The sequence below is a fragment of the Corvus kubaryi genome, unplaced genomic scaffold (genome assembly GCF_017639235.1).
Source record: "Corvus kubaryi isolate FWS band 111438036 unplaced genomic scaffold, C.kubaryi_AGA036_p1.0 37193, whole genome shotgun sequence".
NCBI classification, from domain to species: Eukaryota; Metazoa; Chordata; class Aves; order Passeriformes; family Corvidae; genus Corvus; species Corvus kubaryi.
The window spans coordinates 1,219,262-1,238,504 of NW_024581055.1; the positions used below are offsets into that span (position 1 = coordinate 1,219,262).

General features: G+C 50.2%; 1 protein-coding gene across 1 annotated transcript; it reads right to left on the reverse strand.

The window, feature by feature from the left end:
* Window positions 1-1,084: 1,084 nt before the first annotated feature.
* TMIE (transmembrane inner ear) lies at window positions 1,085-19,239 on the reverse strand (the record flags this gene model as incomplete). The annotated part of the gene is made up of 3 exons (XM_042022244.1): window positions 1,085-1,119; window positions 14,333-14,527; window positions 19,050-19,239. Coding segments are annotated over 3 exons (420 nt in total), but the record flags the coding sequence as incomplete, so codon positions are not given.
* Window positions 19,240-19,243: the final 4 nt, after the last annotated feature.

Consider the following 19,243-nt stretch of genomic DNA (forward strand, 5'->3'; position numbering starts at 1 on the left):
ATGGACCCAAAAAATGTATCCCGGAAAGGATTTGGAAGGGGAAAGGGGATTTTGGGAATACAGTGTTTTATGCAATTACGTTTGGACAGAAAATTCCCGGTGTTTGTGTAAAATGGGAAATATCCAGGCAGTCCCAGGGTTGTCCCGGTCCCAGGTATTTGTCCCAGTGTTGGGATGAGATCCCTGTCACTGCCTGCTGGAGGTCAATCCAAGCAGAGCTCCAGAGCTTTGGTTCTGATATTCCCAAAAATCCGGGCCAGCAATCAAATCCGTCCCTGGTCGCTTCACTGTGCTGCAGTCACGGGAAAATCAGCCACAAATTCCATGGGGAGCAGGAAAAACTCTGAATCATGGAATGGTTTGGGTGGGAAGGAACTTAAGGATCATCCCATTCCATGGGCAGGGACACCTTCCACCATCCCAGGCTGCTCCAAGCCCCAATGTCCAACCTGGCCTTGGGCACTGCCAGGGATGCAGGGATGCTCTGGGCACCCTGTGTTGGTGTTCCATCACCTTCTTCCTTACCTCCACCTCTTATCTGCTGTCCAGGAATTTTCCAGAGCTCCACCTCAGCTGGAGCATCAAGCCAAGGAATTGGTGGTCATGGTTCCCAAACACGGATCTCAAAATGCTTTTGGTAACTTGGGGATCCACCTCCAATCTTTTGGGAGCATTAAATGACGAGCGGTCACTTTGCAAAGCTCCGAAAATTCCCTCAACCTTTTATGGAATCATCAGTGGTCCCCAAGAGAGACCACATTAAGGTTGGACCTAATTAAACACAATCATGGAATCACAAAATCGTGGAATGGTTGGGGTTGGAAGGCACCTTAAGGGTCATCTACTCCCAACCCCTCTGCCGTGGGCGGAAATCCCATTATCCAGCCAAGGCCTGGGGTCCTGCAGGGAGGGAGAGGTGGCAGTAATGGGACCTCAATGATCCCAATCCAAGAGCTGGGATGCTGCCGACAGCTCCTCCAGCCACGGGAGCATCTCCTTGGGCACATTTTTGGCCCAAAATACTCTGGAAACTGAGGAAGAAGGAAGAGCTTTGCTCGCCTTCCGCCGATTGACAGCAAGAACGTCAGGACCACGAGGAATTCCTCAGACGCGTCATTCCTGCAGGGAGCGCAGAGGGAATCACTCCTGGCAGGGAGACTGCAAAGGGATCGACTTCCCTGGGCTTCCCATTCCTTCCTGCCGGCATCAATTGCAGGAAGGGGGAAAACCTGGGAGAATTTGAGATCCAAGGTTTGGTGTCCTGCTCCAGCAGAATCCCTCTGCTCATCCCAGGTACCGAGGAGCCCCCGGGCAAACAGAGCTCCTCAATCCCGACTGGGAATGCGGAGGGGGGGGGGTGGGGAGGGAAGCTGAAGGAAAATAAATAATTTCTGGCTGCTCTGAATCAAAGCCTGTTACAATCAAAACAGTTCCCTGCTCCAGCAGGGCCCTGGGGCCTCGTTCCCAAAAATTATGTGTGTGCTGGAAGCCACAGGGAAAAACTCTCCGACAGAGGAGACCTTCCCCGTGTCCGAGGGAGCCAGGGAATGCTTTGAATCTAAGATCTCTGTCCAGGCTCTCTCCCGGAGCTTGTGCAGCCTCTTTGTCCAGAGTCCAACCCGGAGTGGGTTAATCCTGCAGCTCCTGCTGCAGATCCTGCCCCTGGGAATGCCCAGAGGGAAAAATGGGAAAGGAAATGAGGATTTGGGGGCTAAATTGAAAAGGGAAGTGGACAAGAGAGCATTGAAGGAGGTTGGAGGGAAAAACCCTCGGCACAAATGCCAGCAAGGAGCCCTGATCCTGGTTTGTCTGGGAGTGTCACAGATTTCAGGGGAGTTTCTCCCGATTTGCAGGAATGATTCCTGATTTTCGGGAGTAATACACGGATACATGCACGAGACTGCGCCTGTTAAAATGGGAATCGAGGAATCTCATTGTGAGGGACCTCATGAAGTTCAACGAGGGCAAGGTCCCGGATCCAGGCTGGAGCAATCCCAAGCACAAACACGGGCTGGATGGAGAATGGATGGAGAGCCCTGGATGAGTAGAAGGATTTGGGATGTTCGTGGATGAGGGGCTGGACGTGCCCTGGCCAGAGACCCCGCCTGGCTCAAAGCTGATCCCAAGGGTGGGATACCGGATGAGGGATGGGATTCTGCCCCTCGGCCCCACTCAGGTGATTCCCCACCTGCAGAGCTACTCCAGCCCTGGATCTGACATCAGGAGGATGTGGAGCTGCTGGAGAGAGTCCAGAGGAATCCATGGAGATGTTCCAAGGGCTGGAGCCAGGCTGGGACAGCTGGGAATGTTCCCCTGGAGAAGGGAAGGACACAGGGAGAGCTCCGAGCCCCTTGCAGGGCCTAAAGGGGCTCCAGGAGAGCTGCAGAGGGACTGGGGACAAGGCCTGGAGGGACAGGACCCAGGGAATGGCTTCCCAGTGCCAGAGGGCAGCGATGGATGGGAGATTGGGAATTGGGAATTGCTGGCTGGGAGGGTGGGGAGGGGCTGGGCTGGAATTGCCAGAGCAGCTGTGGCTGCCCCTGGATCCCTGGCAGTGCCCAAGGCCAGGCTGGACACTGGGGCTTGGAGCAGCCTGGGACAGTGGGAGGTGTCCCTGCCCATGGCAGGGGTTGGAATGTGATAATCCTTAATTTCCTTTCCGTTCCAAAGCATCCTGGAATTCTGCGAGGAGATGAAACATCTGGGATTTCACCCCGAAAAGCCACTGATTGATGCTGAATATCCAGACATTTTCCTTTTTTCCAAGATAAAGGCTGGAAGCTGCAGTTTTCCTCCGACTCCTCCAGCAGCTCCAGGTTCTTCCCCCATCCCGGGGTCTGTGAGTGCCAAAGTGACACCAGCTCTGGCACAGGGATGGGACTTGGAGCAAGACCTGGATCCTGCTGCTCCAGAGGATCCCAAGAGCAGATCCCACCCCACCATATTCCAGGCTGTGGGGAATCCAGGTGGAAAATCAGCAGCAGGATAAGGCATCAATTTTCCTACTTCCAGACAACCCTAAGTGCAACCTGCACTCCGGAAATTCCAGGTAAACTTCCTTGGATTTCCTGAGGGATGGAGAGGAGACAAAATGGGGATCAAACTCATCCCAATTTCCCTGTTTTTCCTTTCATGGTGCTGCTATAGAGACAGAATTCCTTTCATCCTGGATATATTCCAGGTCTTTTTAGTGGATGTGGAGTTTTCCCTCCACAACCTGTCAGATTGGGCAGTGCTTGTATTTTTTAACCCCAAAAAGAGATGGGAATTCAGTCAGATCCCAAATTCCGATGGAGAGGTCACTGGAAGCAAAGGATTGGGAGACAACGAAGGATCCAAGCAGATCCAGAGGTGCCTTCCAAGCCCAGTTACTCCGATTTTCCAGCAGAAATCCACAAAAAATGGGCAGATTCCCTCCGGAAAAACAAGAAGTGACCAAACCTCCTTTTCTGTTGGATTCTCCTGCACCAAGGACATTCCAACAGTGTGGAAACGGAATGAAAGGAGAAGCTGGGAACAAGGAAGGTGGGAATTGGAGCTGGATAACCTCGGAGTGGTTACAATGGTTCCTTGTCCTGCCGCTGGAATGTGGCCAGGAGGTGCCGAACAAGGAGCTGCTCATTCCCTCGGTGACAGATGGGATTTCACGGCCTGGTTTTATGGGATGTGGCAATAAATCCATGGATCCTGCCTGGCTGGAATGGGCTGGGCTCCTGCTTATTCTTGCCTGGCTCAAAATAACCGGTGCAGTGAGGAACCAACTGTGGGCAGATGTGGCACCTTCCAGGGAAGAGACAGGCTCCAAGGATGATCCAGCATGAGGATTGCATGGAATTCTCACGGGATGGAGCTTGCCATGGATTACAGAGAAACCCTGGAGTTGTTCTTGATTAAAATGATGAGCTGGGCTTAAAACGGGACAACGAGTCTGGTCCTGCTTTGGTCAAGCCCATCCTGGGAAATCCAGCTTGTCCTGCCTTGGCCTGTCCTGACAGGAGAGAAAATTCCTTGGAAAACAAGGAAGGAAATGGGATCTGTCAGCCTGTAAAATTCCAGTAATAATAATAATAGTAATAATAATAATAATAATAATAATAATAATAATATCAAGAATCCTGTGGAGGATTCCGGTTCTTTCAAATGTCCAACACTGATTTTCCCGGGATCTCCAAGCTCAGCGTGAATCCTGTTAGGAGAGCTTGGGAAAACGGAATCTATTGGGGTGAAACAACATTCCCACCTGGCAAGACTTTGGGATTGGTGTGAGGGATAATTGGGAGGCAGCTCCCCACAGCTCCTAAATCCAGCCAGAGCTGCTGATCCAGCTTTTCCCTGAAACACAGGGATTTGGGGAGTTCCTGCCAGGGATGGATAAAAGGGGATGGGCTGGAGCTCATCCCGCTTTCTGCGAGTTTTACGGATATTGTTGAGGCAGAGAATGGATGGAGTGGAGCCTGGATTGGGATGGGGACACCAGAGGGTCCTACAGGTCCTTGGAGCTGGATTAAAGATGGAATTGAGGGGGAAGATGCTCCCAGAGCACGGAGGTTGGGATCCATGATCTTCCTCATTTTTTATGATGGATAACACGGCTATTGAGGATGGGACAAAACCAATCCAGTGGGAATCTGGAGGTCAAAGGAATGCTCAGAGAAACCTGGGGCTTCCAAGCCTTGCCTGGTGCACCCTCACCAAGCTCGGTTGCATTCCCTGCCTTTATTCCCGTTTTCCTGCTCCGTTTGTATGTGGATTATAGGAAAACAGCCCCCATCCTTCCAGAGCCCCCTCCTGCCAGCTGGAATTCCAGAGAGGCAGGGAAATCCTTCCCAGAATATCCTAGAAGGAGAGCCCTGGTTCGATATGACCCCGTTATTCCAGAAAGAATCATTTCCTGCCAGTGCGGCGGGGCCGAAATGTTGGATTTGGGATTTCCCACGGGATTTCAAGGCCACCTGAGGCACCCTGGGCCTTCAGCTCCAACCAATCCCACATTTTCTCCTCACCAAGCGGAGCTGGCACAACGCCTCGAGCTCCACATCCTTTTGTCCTGGGGGAATCATTCCTGGCAAAGCTTTCCCTTTCCTGCTTTTCCAAGGGAAATCCAATCTCCCAGCTCCTGTGCTCCTGGCAGGATGGGATTTGGTGGAGGTGATTCCCAACGTTTAGTTCGGGATATGATTCCTGCCAAAAGGCAGGAAAAGCCACAGTAAAAATTCCTATGAATAATTTGACCGAGCTTGGAGTGAACCCAGGGATTTTAAGGAAAACCTCCCGGTGTTCCTGCAGCTTCCCAGCCACCAGGAGCAGCCACAGTTTTCCACTTCCATGGGATTGGGAAGAGCAAAATGCCCTCCAGGAGCTTTAAAGCCTCCAGGGGGCAGGAGAATGAACATTCCTTGCGTTTCCCCGCTCCAGACTCATCCCAGAAAGTTGGGAAGTTCAACTTTGTCGTCTGGGATGATCCTTTCACTCTTCCCACTTTCCTTGCTGGGAGCCAGAGCTGTTTCCTTGGAATCCCTCTGCTTTTCCTTGCCCTGATATTCCATGTCTGTGGCTCCGGGAAAGGGAAGCCTTTCAAGAAGTCTGCCAGTGGGATGAATCCAGCAGGAGCTGGAGATCCATTTTGAGGGAGATCCAAGTGGTTTTCCTCGGAGTTTCTTGGGAAGACTCCGTGTCCCAGCACTCTTTGACTCCGTCGGAATTCGTTTTGTGCCCTCTCTGTAAAACAAGTGCACAATCCTGGAATTCCAGAATTTGGATTGGAAGGGATCTTAAGGTTCATCCCATTCCCACCTCCCATTATCCCAAGTTTCTCCAAACCCCTGGACACTGCCAGGGATCCAGGGGCAGCCACAGCTGCTCTGGCAATTCCAGCCCAGCCCCTCCCCACCCTCCCAGCCAGCAATTCCCAATTCCCAATCTCCCACCCATCCCTGCCCTCTGGCACTGGGAAGCCATTCCCTGGCTCCTGTCCCTCCAATCCCAAGTCCCTCTCCAGCTCTAAGTCTTCCCTGGATCCTTCCCTTTTCCAGGGGAACATTCCCAGCTCTCCTAGCCTGTCAATATTCCCAGCATTTCCAATTCTTCCACTGAATGTCTCCACCAGCAAAATCCCAGCTCTCATTTTCCTGAATTTCTGTCAGCAGGAATGGGAATTTCTGAGGGAAACAAAGGTTTGATCCAGCTGTGGGATTGTGAGGGTGGGAATGGGATCAGTCCTGGAGGAAAATTGGTTTTATTGGGAATTCTCAGTGTCTTGGTCCCTTCCAAAGTGGGGGCTGCAACCTCTGCCCAAACCCAGTGTGAGTGAGAATTCCCAAAAATGGGAGGGGAGACAGGAGGCTGGGAAAAGAAAAAATTCCATTGGGAATGATCCGAATTCCTGGGCGACAAAACACCCAAGGAATAAAAAAGAAACAACAAAAAATTCCCAAAACTCCCAAACTGGAGCCAAACCAACAGCAACAACTTGAGCCATGTTTTTTTGGGACAAGGATGGATGCAATCCCTCTTTTCCTTGGGATGGGCTTCCCGAGCTTTGAGGAGCTCCTGCTGAACTGAAACCCCGCTGTGGTTTGGATAACGGATCATAAAAGACCCAAGAAGGGTTAAAAATCCAACAAAACGCCTGAAATGTCCGGTTTTCCCAAAAAAACTCCCCTGCCCAGGACATTCCCTGCTCCGAGGGAAAGTGTGGCAGGGAAAAAATTCCATCTTTTCCAGAAGGTTGTCAGAGGAGCAGGAAGGGACTGAGGGTTTGAGGAACCTGGGCTCCAGCCTTGGGATGCTCCACAGGAAGGGCAGAGATGCCCTCTAATGGGAAATCATGGAATTATCCCGCTACAATCCCCTTTTCCCGGATTTTTAAAGCCTTCCGCGTCCCTGGAAGTGGGAATCCGTATTTCCCAACTCTCCTTTCGAGCTCTTGGGAAGGAAGAGCCACCCTGGAGCATCATTGTTCAGTCAAACCTTTTCCATAGCTGCAAATCCCAGTTTTCCTCTCAATCCTTTTGCTGGGAAAGCCTCTTTGGAAGGAGAAAGAAGGGAAAGGTTGGGCCTGTGGAATAACGGGCTTGGGAAGGACGGGAATTTTCCTTGTCCTTTAATAAATGATGGAGAGGAATCATGGAATGAGTCCTGTGGGTGCCACCAACCCCAAGCGAGGCTGATCCCAAACTTGGAACAACTGATCCCGGGGAAAGGAGGGAGAGTTTTCCATGTGGATGGAAACAGTGGGAAGTGTGAACTTCCTTCTGTTGCTTGGGATCGGGACACAAGGCGAAAAAAAAAGAGGAATTTTATGCCTGAAATATTTTGGGATGTTAAACCACGCAAAGGGGATCCGCGGTCTGGGAGGTTTTGGCTTCCCAAAAATTCCTCCAGGCTGGGAAATGTAAGAAAATCGGAGAATTCCAGAGTTAGGGCATTCACGGTTCCAGACTCCCTGGAAAGGATTGGATTTAAGCTGAAGGAGAACAGGGATGGATGGGATCTTGGGAAGGAATTCCTGGCTGGGAGGGTGGGGAGGGGCTGGAATGGAATTCCCAGAGCAGCTGGGGATTAAGAATGGATTCATGTTTAATGATGGGTTAATAATTAATGACGGGAAAGGAACGGAGCGACCCGGAGGAGAAACTCGGAGGAAAAAAAATCAGCTTGGATTGGGATGGAGGATTAGGAAAAGCTTCTGCTCAGGGGCTGAATCCCAGAATCCTGGAATGGTTTGGGATGGAAGGGGCTTAAAGCTCATCCCATTCCCACCTCCCACTGTCCCAGGCTGCTCCCAGCCCCAGTGTCCAGCCTGGCCTTGGGCACTGCCAGGGATCCAGGGGCAGCCACAGCTGCTCTGGCAATTCCAGCCCAGCCCCTCCCCACCCTCCCAGCCAGCAATTCCCAATTCCCAATCTCCCATCCATCGCTGCCCTCTGGCACTGGGAAGCCATTGCCTGTGTCCTGTCCCTCCAGGCCTTGTCCCCAGTCCCTCTGCAGCTCTCCTGGAGCCCCTTTAGGCCCTGCAAGGGGCTCCGAGGTTTCCCTTTGTTCTCCAGGCTGAAGGGATAAGAAAAGGGATAATCCTGAAGGGATACGGGATTTTGGAGGCTTTTGGACAGCCTATCCCTATCCCTATCCCTATCCCTATCCCTATCCCTATCCTTATCCTGAATCCTATCCCTATCCCTATCCTTATCCCTATCCCTATTCCCATTCCTATCCCTCTCCCTCTCCCTCTCCCTCTCCCTCTCCCCATTCTCATTCCCATCCCATCCCATCCCATCCCTATTCCCATCCCTATTCCCATCCCTATCCCTATTCCCATTCCTCTCCCTCTCCCTCTCCCCATTCCCATTCCCATCCCTCTGGATTTTCCCTTGTTCATTCCCCAGACTCTTCCTCTTTCTGGGTTCATCCCTTCCCAGCCTTCCCATGTTTGTTCCCGCCTTGCTGTATCCCAGATCAGAATCCCACCGGGACCGTCCCTTCCTGACCCAATTCCAGCATTCCAAGACCTCTTCCCACCCCGCTCACACATGGAAAACTCTCTGTGGGGACCAAAGGAGCTCCAGGAAAAAGGAGGGATCCTTGGAGACAGAAATCCCTGGAGCAGAAGGTCTGTGAGGGTCTTTCCTTGCTGCTTTCTCTCCCTCATTCCAAGGGCTGCTCTCCCTCCATCCCAGGCTCGGGAATCCATCTTTTCCCTCTGCTCTGGAGATCGGGAATAGCTCCTGAAGCGCTTTCTCCATAGGCAAAGCATTGAGAATTCCAACTTAACGAGGAGATTTTTACAGGCTTCCAAACATTCCCTGGCTCCGGGCTCTCCCGCTGCGGTGGATCCCGAGGCCGACGCTTCCATGGGGGAATTATGGTTTTGGAGAATTCCATTTGAAAGATCCCATGGGAATTTATTAAGACTTCCTGTAAAAGGACAGGGAGTTTAATAGACAGGGGAAAAAAAAAAACCCAGGAATTTTGATTTCCACCCGAACAGGGCTTGACTTTATAAATGGAATTCCCTCCTGGTCTCCCCCATCCTGTTCCCATCCCATTTTCCCCCCTCCTCATCCCATAAAACAGAGCCTGGGATCAATGCCCCGTGTGTATGGGAATAAAGAGGAATCCTGTCATTCCCGGCTTTTTCTGTGGGATGGGGCAGGGATGGAACTGCTGGGGAGGGTACAAATCCCGGCCTGGCTGGAACGGGAATTTTTTGGGATGGGAGATGAAGGAAGGTGGGGGGGAATGGGTTGTGGGTTTGGGGTTTTAATGGAAGGGTTTAAGGCACTTTCCCCCTTTTTATTTTCTCCTTCGGAAGAGCTGGGAAAATCTGGGATGAGCTGGAGAAGGAGAGATTCCAGGGAGGTGCATCCCGGTTTTCTGAGCATCCGGGATTGGTGGAAAACATCCCTGGCCATGGCACGGGGTTGGAACTGGATGAGCTTTAAGGTCCTTCCAACCCAAGCGGGTCCAGAATTCTGTAATTCCTGCCCATAACTGCTGGGAAAACTCTTTCCTGGGAAACACAGATCATCAGGAATAGCAATCCCAGGAAGAATTTTCCATCGGATTTGGGAATGTTTCCGTTCGCCCGCTCAGCTCCACCTCGGCTTCCTTATCCAGCTGTTTCTCCGCAGTGGGATCAGGAAAAGCAGAGCTGCAATCTCGGGCTTCGAACAAAGAGTTCAACACCTGCTCCCGACAAGTTCCCGTTTCCCAAAGGGTTGTTTTGGATAAATGGCTGATCCAGCTGGGAATGTTGGGAATATCGACAGGCTGGGAAAGGCTGGGAATGTTCCCCTGGAGAAGGGAAGGCTCCAGGGAGAGCTCAGAGCCCCTTGCAGGGCCTAAAGGGGCTCCAGGAGAGCTGCAGAGGGACTGGGGACAAGGATGGAGGGACAGGAGCCAGGGAATGGCTTCCCAGTGCCAGAGGGCAGGGCTGGATGGGAGATTGGGAATTGGGAATTGCTGGCTGGGAGGGTGGGGAGGGGCTGGGCTGGAATTGCCAGAGCAGCTGGGGCTGCCCCTGGATCCCTGGCAGTGCCCAAGGCCAGGCTGGATGGACTTGGATCCACTTGGGATCGTGGGAGGCGTCCCTGCCCCTGGAATGGGATGATCCTTAAGTTCCTTCCCATCCCAAACCATTCCATAAAAAGCAGCTCCCCAATTTTTCCCGCCTCGTTTTCCTTATTCCCTTCCCGAGCTCCTCCGGCACCTCCCGGTTTCCTCCCCGGCGCATTCGGAATGCAAATCTGAATTTTTATTGGGCTTTAAATCCGAGAATTCCCATCGTGTCCGTGACCTCCCAGGAATATCCCGGCTGCCTGACAGGCAGTTTTATGGGACGAGAAGATCAGGACATTCGGGGAGGTCTTCCCACTATTATTTGGGATCAAATCCCTGGAGAACCCTTGGAAGGGAATGCGGCTCTCGCCTGGCTTGTGACATTCCGCAGAGTGGCTTTGTCCCCTTGGCAGACACTTCCTGATCTGCAGGAAAAGCTGGATTTTGGCCAGTCGGAAAAGTTTAGGATCATAAAATCCTGGAAAGGAGGGGAAGGCCATGGGAAATGCCATGGAAAATGCCAGGAGAAACGCCAGGAAAAATCCGGGATCATGGAGAGCTCCCCTTATCTCCCTGTTATTGTCCCAGGCATCTCTAAGGCACCTCGGGGATTCTTGGAATTCCTCTCCAGGAGGATTTCCAGGCTTTCTGCAGAAGGCACCACCCCCTCCCTCCATCCCCATCGCCCTCCCCAAAAAAAGAAGGAAAAAAATCGGGAAAGGCGAATTTTCCGGCTTTTTATTTGCCAAAATTCCCCCTTTTTTAAGGCTGCAAATCCCAACCTCTGGAAAACGTCAGGAATAGAAATCCCAACCTGACCTACGGGTCAGAAGCTCCATCTCCAATCCAGGAAAATGCTGGGAATTTTATCCTTTCATTTTTTTGGCCGCTGGAAAAGGGAAAATCCCAAAGTTTTAACAGCTCTGCTTCCCAGAATTCCACTCCCCTGGGGGAAGCGGGAATCTCCCAGATCCCAGGGTTGGTTTTCCATGGATTTAACTAGCTGATCCCAATTTTTCTTGGCTCTGTCTCCAAAATGAGAGCCGAAACTTTTCCAACCTTTGGATCCGTGTTATGAAATTCCAAGCGGAATACCACTTGGAAGGAAGAGAGGGAAAAAAATTCCAGGTTTTTCCTTGAGAGCCTCTGGAGCAGCCGCAATTCCTCCAGAGGGTTTGACCCTTTGGAGATATCCTGGGATTTCCCAGCCATGGATGCACCTTGGTGTCTCCTGGTGAGTTCTTCCCGGCTTTTCCCGAATCCTAAAAATCCATGAGGAAAATTCCACAGGCAACTTTTGCACGGGATCCTTTCCCAAAGAAAGCGGGGATGGAATTCCAATCTCCAGTTTTCCACCTCCTCTGCTCTTCCAGATTCCTGGAAATCCCTTGGGATCAACTTTTTAGGCTGATTCCTCCAAAAAAAAAAAAAAAAGGATCTTTCGGAATCTCTTCCATCAGTGATGAATTAATCCCAAATTTCCTTCTATTCTCCATGGAAAAACAATCCCGGGAGAAGATCTGGACAAACCAACACCGGGAACAGCTTTAGCTGGAAGATTTCCCAAATCCAGCCTTAATTCCCAGCCCAAATTCCGTCAAACTGGATCTCATATCCCAGAAAAGCCCCCCTCTAGTGGGAATTTATGGAATATGCGGAGATCCCGGAATTTATTCCTGGTCCTGGTGGTTTTTCCTCCTCCCACCTCTCCAGGGAACAGCATCACTTCAATCCAAGGAAATGGGAGATCCTGTCATTATTCCCTGGAGATCTGGGAATCAAATCCTGCTTTTGGCCTCTGGAATTCCACTTCCACCTAAATCCGTGGAAATAAATCTGATTCTCCATGAAAAATTCCTTCTGCCATGCTCCAGCTGTGGATTTCCCAAGGCAATTTCTCCATCTGCTGGTGGAAAAGCAGCTCTGGAAGTGCTGGAATTGCTCCGGGATGGAATTTTCCACCTTACTGACACTTCCTGACTTCCAGATCCCACTGGAACAGGGAAAACACCGGATTGGGGCTGGGAATTATTCCCTCTGTTCCCACTTCAGGAATTGGGATAAATTTTTGGGGCAGGATGTTCCCTGGAATCTCCAGGACTGGATTCCCAGATCCCAGGATTGCATTCCCAGATCCCAGGGATGCATTCTGGAATCCAAGGGATGCATTCCCGGCTTTCCACCCCCACCCTGATAATTCCAAACCCAACCTGATCCACGCTTTATTCCCAAAGGATAAATGGATTTCTTTTTTATGGAATATCCCTTTTTTTTTTTCTTAATCAGGAAAACATTCCCATAAATCCCTGGGATCTGATCCGTAGGATTTGGAATGCTTGCTTGGAAAAAAGGGATTGAGGTGCATTCCAAAGGCTGTCCCAATCCCTATGGATATTTTATTTGGGATTGGGATTGTTTTTAATGGGATAGGGATGGAGGTTGGAATTTCAGGGCAAAGAAAAGGAGCGGATTTTCCTCCTGGAAACCTTTGGATCGGGAATGAATCTGCTCCTCTTCCCTCTCCGAACGGAGCCCACATCCCAAATTTCCAGCGGGATTGATGGCTCTCCATCAGGATTCCAGCTGCAGGACAGGCAATCCCAGTTTTCCTGCCCAAATCCCAGCTGGATTCCATCCTGGAGTTTTTTAGGGCATAAATATCTCTTCCCAAAATTCCCATGGATCCGGCAGATCCCAGGGAGCAAGGCCCGAATCCAACGGCAAAATCCTTTATTGTTGTGATTCCTGATTAAACAGGGCCTGGAAAAATTGGGATTGGGATTGAAATTCCAAATGAATCCGATGTCTGGGTCCGTATTCCCACTTACCCATCGGTGCCGTTCCAAGGATGGAGATTTAGGGCTCCTCTGTGTCCAAGGGCAGAATTCCCAACCCTGATTTCCCTGGATCGTGCTCTTCCCAAACATTCCCGTGGTGCTGGACATCATTCCCAACCTCTCTCCTTAAGTTTTCCACCTTTTCGGGAGCTCTGGAATTTTAGGACTTTTTGGAGCTGAGTGATGTCATTCGGACAGAAAATTCCCTTCGTTTTTCCAGGCTCATTTCCCACCAGGATAATTTGGGTGGGAGAGAAGGGAAAGGAGACCTGGGAGAAGGAAAAGTGGGAAAAGTGGGAAATGTCTTGGCAGTGATAAATCTGGGTTGGAAAAACAGCAGGAAAACCAGTCGGAATAAAATCCATTCAATCCCAAATAAATCCCATTCCTGGGGATAAAGGATTGGAGGGAATTCCCCCTATGGAGCAGACAATTCCATACCGATGGATATCCCGAGTTTTAATTATCCCAAGATTTTTCACGCTATCCCCAAAAAGCTTTGGAGTTAAATCTCCCCTGGCTGGAAATGTTAAGGAATAAATTGCTGGAATATTTCCAAAACACCCGGAAAAACGCTGCTCCCGATAAAACCACTCGTCAGGAATTCCCGGGAAGTGAGGGAATAACAGCCCCATGGAAGCGGAGTGGAATTCCGCCTCTCAGACCTAGCTTTCCTCAGCAAAAAATAGGGAAAATGTGGATAAATCTCCCGGAAAAGACGGAATTTCCTGCAGCAATCCAGGGAAAGAGGCACCGGAGAAGGAGGGAAAACTCCAATCTCTTGGAATCCACAGGAGCCAGGCCTTGGAGAACTCCATCCATTGGGATTTTCCCAGGATTTATATAATCCCTAAAATCCCTATAATCCTTATAATCCCTAAAATTCCCAAAGAGACGGTGCTGAGTGCCAGGGAATCTTTATCCAACTTCTCCAGGTCCGCAGGAAGAAGAAATTTGGGATGAATCCCGTTCTCCTGTTACTTTGGATCCTCATCCCTGTGCATTCCCACATTTATCCAAAGTCCCCATTCCCACTCCAGCTTCCCGTTCGGTTCTATCCCATTCCCACCGGATATTCATTCCTTATCCGACCGAATATCCCGCTTTTCCTTTGGAGAGCCGAATCCCAGGGGCTCCATCTCCCAATGGGAAGAAATCCATGCATCCAGCAGCATTCCATGGAATATTTGGAAAAGCACATCCTGCTCCAAGTGCTCCTCCCACAGCGATTTGCCGGAGCATTCCCAAAAAATATTCCAGTGCTGTCCTTTCGGGCGGTCACTTCTTTTTCGCCGGAGCTTTGGAATTCCCAGCAGCTTTTCCATTGGTTTTGGCGCCTCCAGATTTTCCAGCTTCTCCTTCTTTTTCCCCCTTTTTCCCTTGTTTCTTGTCGCTTGTGTCCTTTCCCTTTTCCCCTTTTTCTCCTTTTCCTCCTTTTCCCTCTTTCCCTCCTTTTTCTCCTTTTTCCGCCTTTTCTCCGTCTTTTTTTTTGGCTCCCTCCTTCCCTTCCTTCAGCTCCTTCTCCCCATCCTTCTTCTTGGAATCTTTGGATCCATCCTTCTTTCCCTGAGCTTTGTCCACTTTTCCGGATACCGTGGGAACTTCTTCCTCTTTTTTCTCTTCCGCAACCTGAGCTGTTTCCAAGGATGGAAAACCAAAAAAAAAAACCGGGAAAAGGGATTAATGTGGATTGAAATTACCCAGGAATTGTCAGAATTCCTGCTCCCTGCTGGAAAGCTGGGACAAAGGGGAAATATTCCTACTGGAGATTTTCCCATCCCAAGGAAGGTTTTTTTTTGGAGAGGGTTTTGGGATAATCTTTATTCGAAAGGTGGGAAAGCCCTGGCACCGATTCCCAAAGAAACTGTGGATTCCCCTGGATCCCTGGCAGTGCCCAAGGCCAGGTTGGACGCTGGGGCTTGGAGCACCCCAGGATATGGAATTTCCCCCTGCCCGTGGAATGGGATGATCCCTAAATTCCCTCCCGATCCATTAATTGAGAAGGAAATTCCGCAGCACAAAACTTTTCCTCGTTTTCCCGATTTCTCTCCCACCGGCAGCGGTTCCGTTTCTCCCGAGTGCTCCCGAAATCAGGGATCGATGCCCTGAACTCTCATCCCGAGCAGAACTGGACACTCCCACACGGATCCCATTCCATGTGCTGCTCATGGAAAGTTTTCCCTTTGCTCCAGAGCAGCAGAGGAGAAAGATTTCCAGAATCCAGGGAAAAAGGGGGAAGTTTTCCATCTTTTTGCCTTCTCTGGAAAGGGAGAGGGATTTGGGCAAAGGCCTGGAGTGCCAGGAAAACAGGGAATGGATTTAAACGGAAGGGGAGTAGGGCTGGATGGGATCTTGGGAAGGAATTCCTGGCTGGGCTGGAATTCCCAGAGCAGCTGGGGCCGCCCCTGGATCCCTGGGAGTGCCCAAGGCCTTGGATAGCGGGAGATCCCTGCCCATGGAATGGGATGATCCTTCAGATCCTTCCATCCCAACCCATTCCATGACCCCACAATTCCATGAAACTCGAATTTTTTACATTTCCCTAAAAGATGCCTTCGGTGTGGACATTCCAATAAAATTCCATCCTTTTTCTTTGGGAATGGCCTTTTATTTCTCCCTAAAAACGGGAATAGAACGAGACCGAGCATTCCTTAGAATCCCGGGGGAATCCTTGACATCCCATTCCAAAAAACAAAAAAAAAAAAGAGGGAAGAGTTAAAAAACCCCAACCCACCCCTTTGATGCTCCCTGGAAAAATATGGCGGGAAGCAGGTGAATTCCCAAAAAATCAGCTGGAGCAGCCTCAGTGTGGAATGCTTGGAGATCTCCAAGGCCCTGGATCCAGCCAGGACATCTCCAGCCAAATCCCACTTTTCCTTCTCCCACAAACTGGGAACGGAGCAGGAAGGGATCCGTTTTTAAATCCCATTTGAATCCCCGAGCCCTAAAATCCCTTTATTTATTCCCAGGGGGATTTGTCCCTTGTGACATTCCAAGAATTCCATGGAGAGCTTTTAGGAATGGAAATGTTCCCTCAAAGCCAAGGTGAAACTGGGAAAAATAATGCCAAGAACTGGGAGCATTCCAACATTGGAATAAGTCCATGAGCCGTGATTTTGTCAGCTCCAGGTATCCAGACAAAAATTCCAGCACGGAGGTGGATCCCAAAGGTTTCCACAATTCCCTTCGGAATGCCTAAATCGCACTGGGACGGTTTTTTGGGATCTGGAGGCATCTCCAGAGGGAAAATCCAGGAATTTGTTCCCACTGAGCTTCTGTCAACTCCAGGACTCCAGACAAAAATTCCAGCACGGAGATGGATCCCAAAGGTTTCCACAATTCCCACTGGAATGCCTCAATCACTCTGGGAAGATTTTTTGGGATTGGGATGGATCTCCAGAGGGGAAATCCAGGAATTTTGGTCACATTGAAATTTCCAGGTGTACCAACAAAAATTCCAGCACGGAGATGGATCCCAAAGGTTTCCACACTTCCCACTGGAATGCCTAAATCGCACTGGGACATTTTTTTGGGATGGGGATGCATTTCCAGAGGGAAAACCTGGGAATTTGGTCACATGGAGCTTTCCAGGAGCCGAGACAAAAATTCCAGCACGGAGATGGATCCCAAATGTTTCCACAATTCCCTTTGGAATGCCTCAATCACTCTGGGGAGATTTTTTGGGATCTGGAGGCATCTCCAGAGGGAGAATCCAGGAATTTGGTCACATGGAGCATTTGTCAACTCCAGGTGTCCAGACAAAAATTCCAGCACGGAGATGGATCCCAAAGGTTTCCACACTTCCCACTGGAATGCCTCAATCACTCTGGGAAGATTTTTTGGGACTGGGATGGATCTCCAGAGGGAAAACCTGGAATTTTGGTCACATGGAGCTTTCCAGGAGCCCAGACAAAAATTCCAGCAGGGAGATGGATCCCAAAGGTTTCCACAATTCCCTTTGGAATGCCTCAATCACTCTGGGAAGATTTTTTGGGATCTGGAGGCATCTCCAGAGGGAAAACCTGGGAATTCTGTCACACAAAGCTTTGTCAGCTCCAGGTGCCCTCAGCTGAGCGAATCCTTTGGAATTCCAAGTGTGGAGATTCCCAGGAATTTTTAAGGCCCAATTTACCTTTTCCACTTCAGCACCTCCCCTCCCATGGAAAAAACCGGAATCTTTTTGTTTCCCGCCGTGGATAAAGGGATAAAGTCTGGAAAATCCGTGCTGCCACATTCGTATCCATAAATATGGAAAACAGGCTTGGGAAGAGATGATTCCCATCCCAATATCGATTCCTTCCAGGAAATTTGGGCAGATTTGGGGATTTTCCAAATCCCAGAGGGTCGGGAATTCCCAGGAACAGCTTTTCCTGAGCCACCACCAAAGAGCAGCAGCAGAATTCCGGAATTCTCCGTGGGTGATCCAAATTTAACTGGACAAAAGGAAGTCGGGATATTCCTCGGGGTGAAAGTGCTTCCAAAGAAACGCATTTCTTAGGGATAAATTGTGGAAATTCATCCCTGATTTCCAGTGGGATGATTAAATCTGCACCAATATCCCACCTTTGGATGGAGCCCATGGATATGTGTGGGATGGAAAGGATTTTTCCAGGAGATCCAAATTTATTCCGGGGTGAAACCGAATTCCCTTTCTGTCTTTTCGGGATATTCTTATCCTTAATTTCTTGGTTTTCCAGAGGGATGAGGATCCAACAGCAAATGAATGGATTGGGAATTCTGTTATCCACAGCTGTGATCCTTCAAATCCTCTGGGATCGACTGATCCTTAGGAGTCAGAATTTGGGGTTTTTTGGGAAGCACATCAAAGAACCCTTGGATTTCCTGCCGGAATGTGGGCGTTTTCCACGTGGGATTGCTCCGAGAGGTGGGATTGGATTCTCCAAACCTTTGGATGACCTTGGAATTTAAAGTAGTTGGATGTGAAGGATGTAAGGATTAGGATGAAGTGGAAGGACAAGGATTCATTCCTGGAATTTGGGTTCAGCTCCAGAGGGAGGCCTGGGAATCCCCAGTTTAGGGCCAGGTATCAGGACACCCCCAAAATTCCGGGATTTGTGCTGATTCCCGTTGTTCAGTTCCTAATTCTGCCTTTGGCTGGTGTAGGACGACATTTCTCCAAGGAATTCCTAAATTCCTACAACGTTGGGATCTGCCTCTTCCCCCATGGATTGAAGCAGCACATCCCGACTTAAGGAAACACTGTTTTTATGGAATTACAGCTTGGAGAGACACAGGAAAGAGGGGGGAAAAAAAAAGCCATAAAAAGGTGTTGAGGAAACAGGAGAAAAATCCAGGGATGGAGAAGCAGAAACTCCAAGGGTCGATGGATCCCCTTGGGAAAGAGAAGCCACAGGCAGCCGGGAATCAATCCCTAATTTCCTTGGAGAACCATCTCATCCTCTTCCTTCAGGACAGGCAGGGAGTGGAGAGCTCTGGACTGGACATGGCCAGAGAGAGTGAGGAGATTTTCGGGAGAGCCTACGGAATCAGGAAAGGAGAGTGAGAGCAGCGGAGAGCCGGATAGAAACCCTCCTGGCCATCCCAGCGGGAAAAAGCGGGAATGTGGAATTCCAACCACTCCTCTTTGCGCCCTTGGTATCCCCCAACCCAAGGGCTGGCCCTTAAATGAATCTTAATTCCCTCTGGGAATTCGAAATACGGAATTTTCTCTCTCCAACTCCCTGACAGGAGGCTGAAGGTCGGAAATGGATGGGAATATGGGATATGGCCTCAAGTTTTCCCAGGAAAGGTTCAGACTGGATGTCAGGGAAAAAAAGGATTCCGAATTGGAAGAGTGATTAAGGATCGGGAATCCAGGGATCCCAGGGAAGTGCTGGAATCGCCCTCCCCGGAAGGCTTCAAACCCCAGGAGATGTGGAATTTCCCAGCATTTTTTAGTGGGATTTGGCCGGAAATAGGATTTGATGAATTTGAGGGGCTTTTCCAACCTGAATTTGGGAACGAAGGAACGACTCCGACTCAAACCGACAGAAAATTTCCCTCTTATCCGAAGGATCTTATCCCAATATCCTCGTGCGCTGCCCGCATTCCTCACTGGGAGGGCTGATCTCGGCGGTGGCACCACGGGAGGAACTTTGCGCTGGCACATTCCCAAAAAAAAAAAGTGGGAATTACCTCCAGGAATGTCGGTGAGCTCGTTGAGGGGCGGCACCGTGTCCAGTTTGTCGGCGTAGTTTTTGGCCGCCTGGCGCTGGGCGTAGCGAGCCTCGATCTCCTTCCGGGTGCGCGGAATGCGGCACTTGAAGATGCAGCAGAGGGTGATAACTGGGAATGGGAAACATGGAATTCTGGGGGGGATACTGGGAATG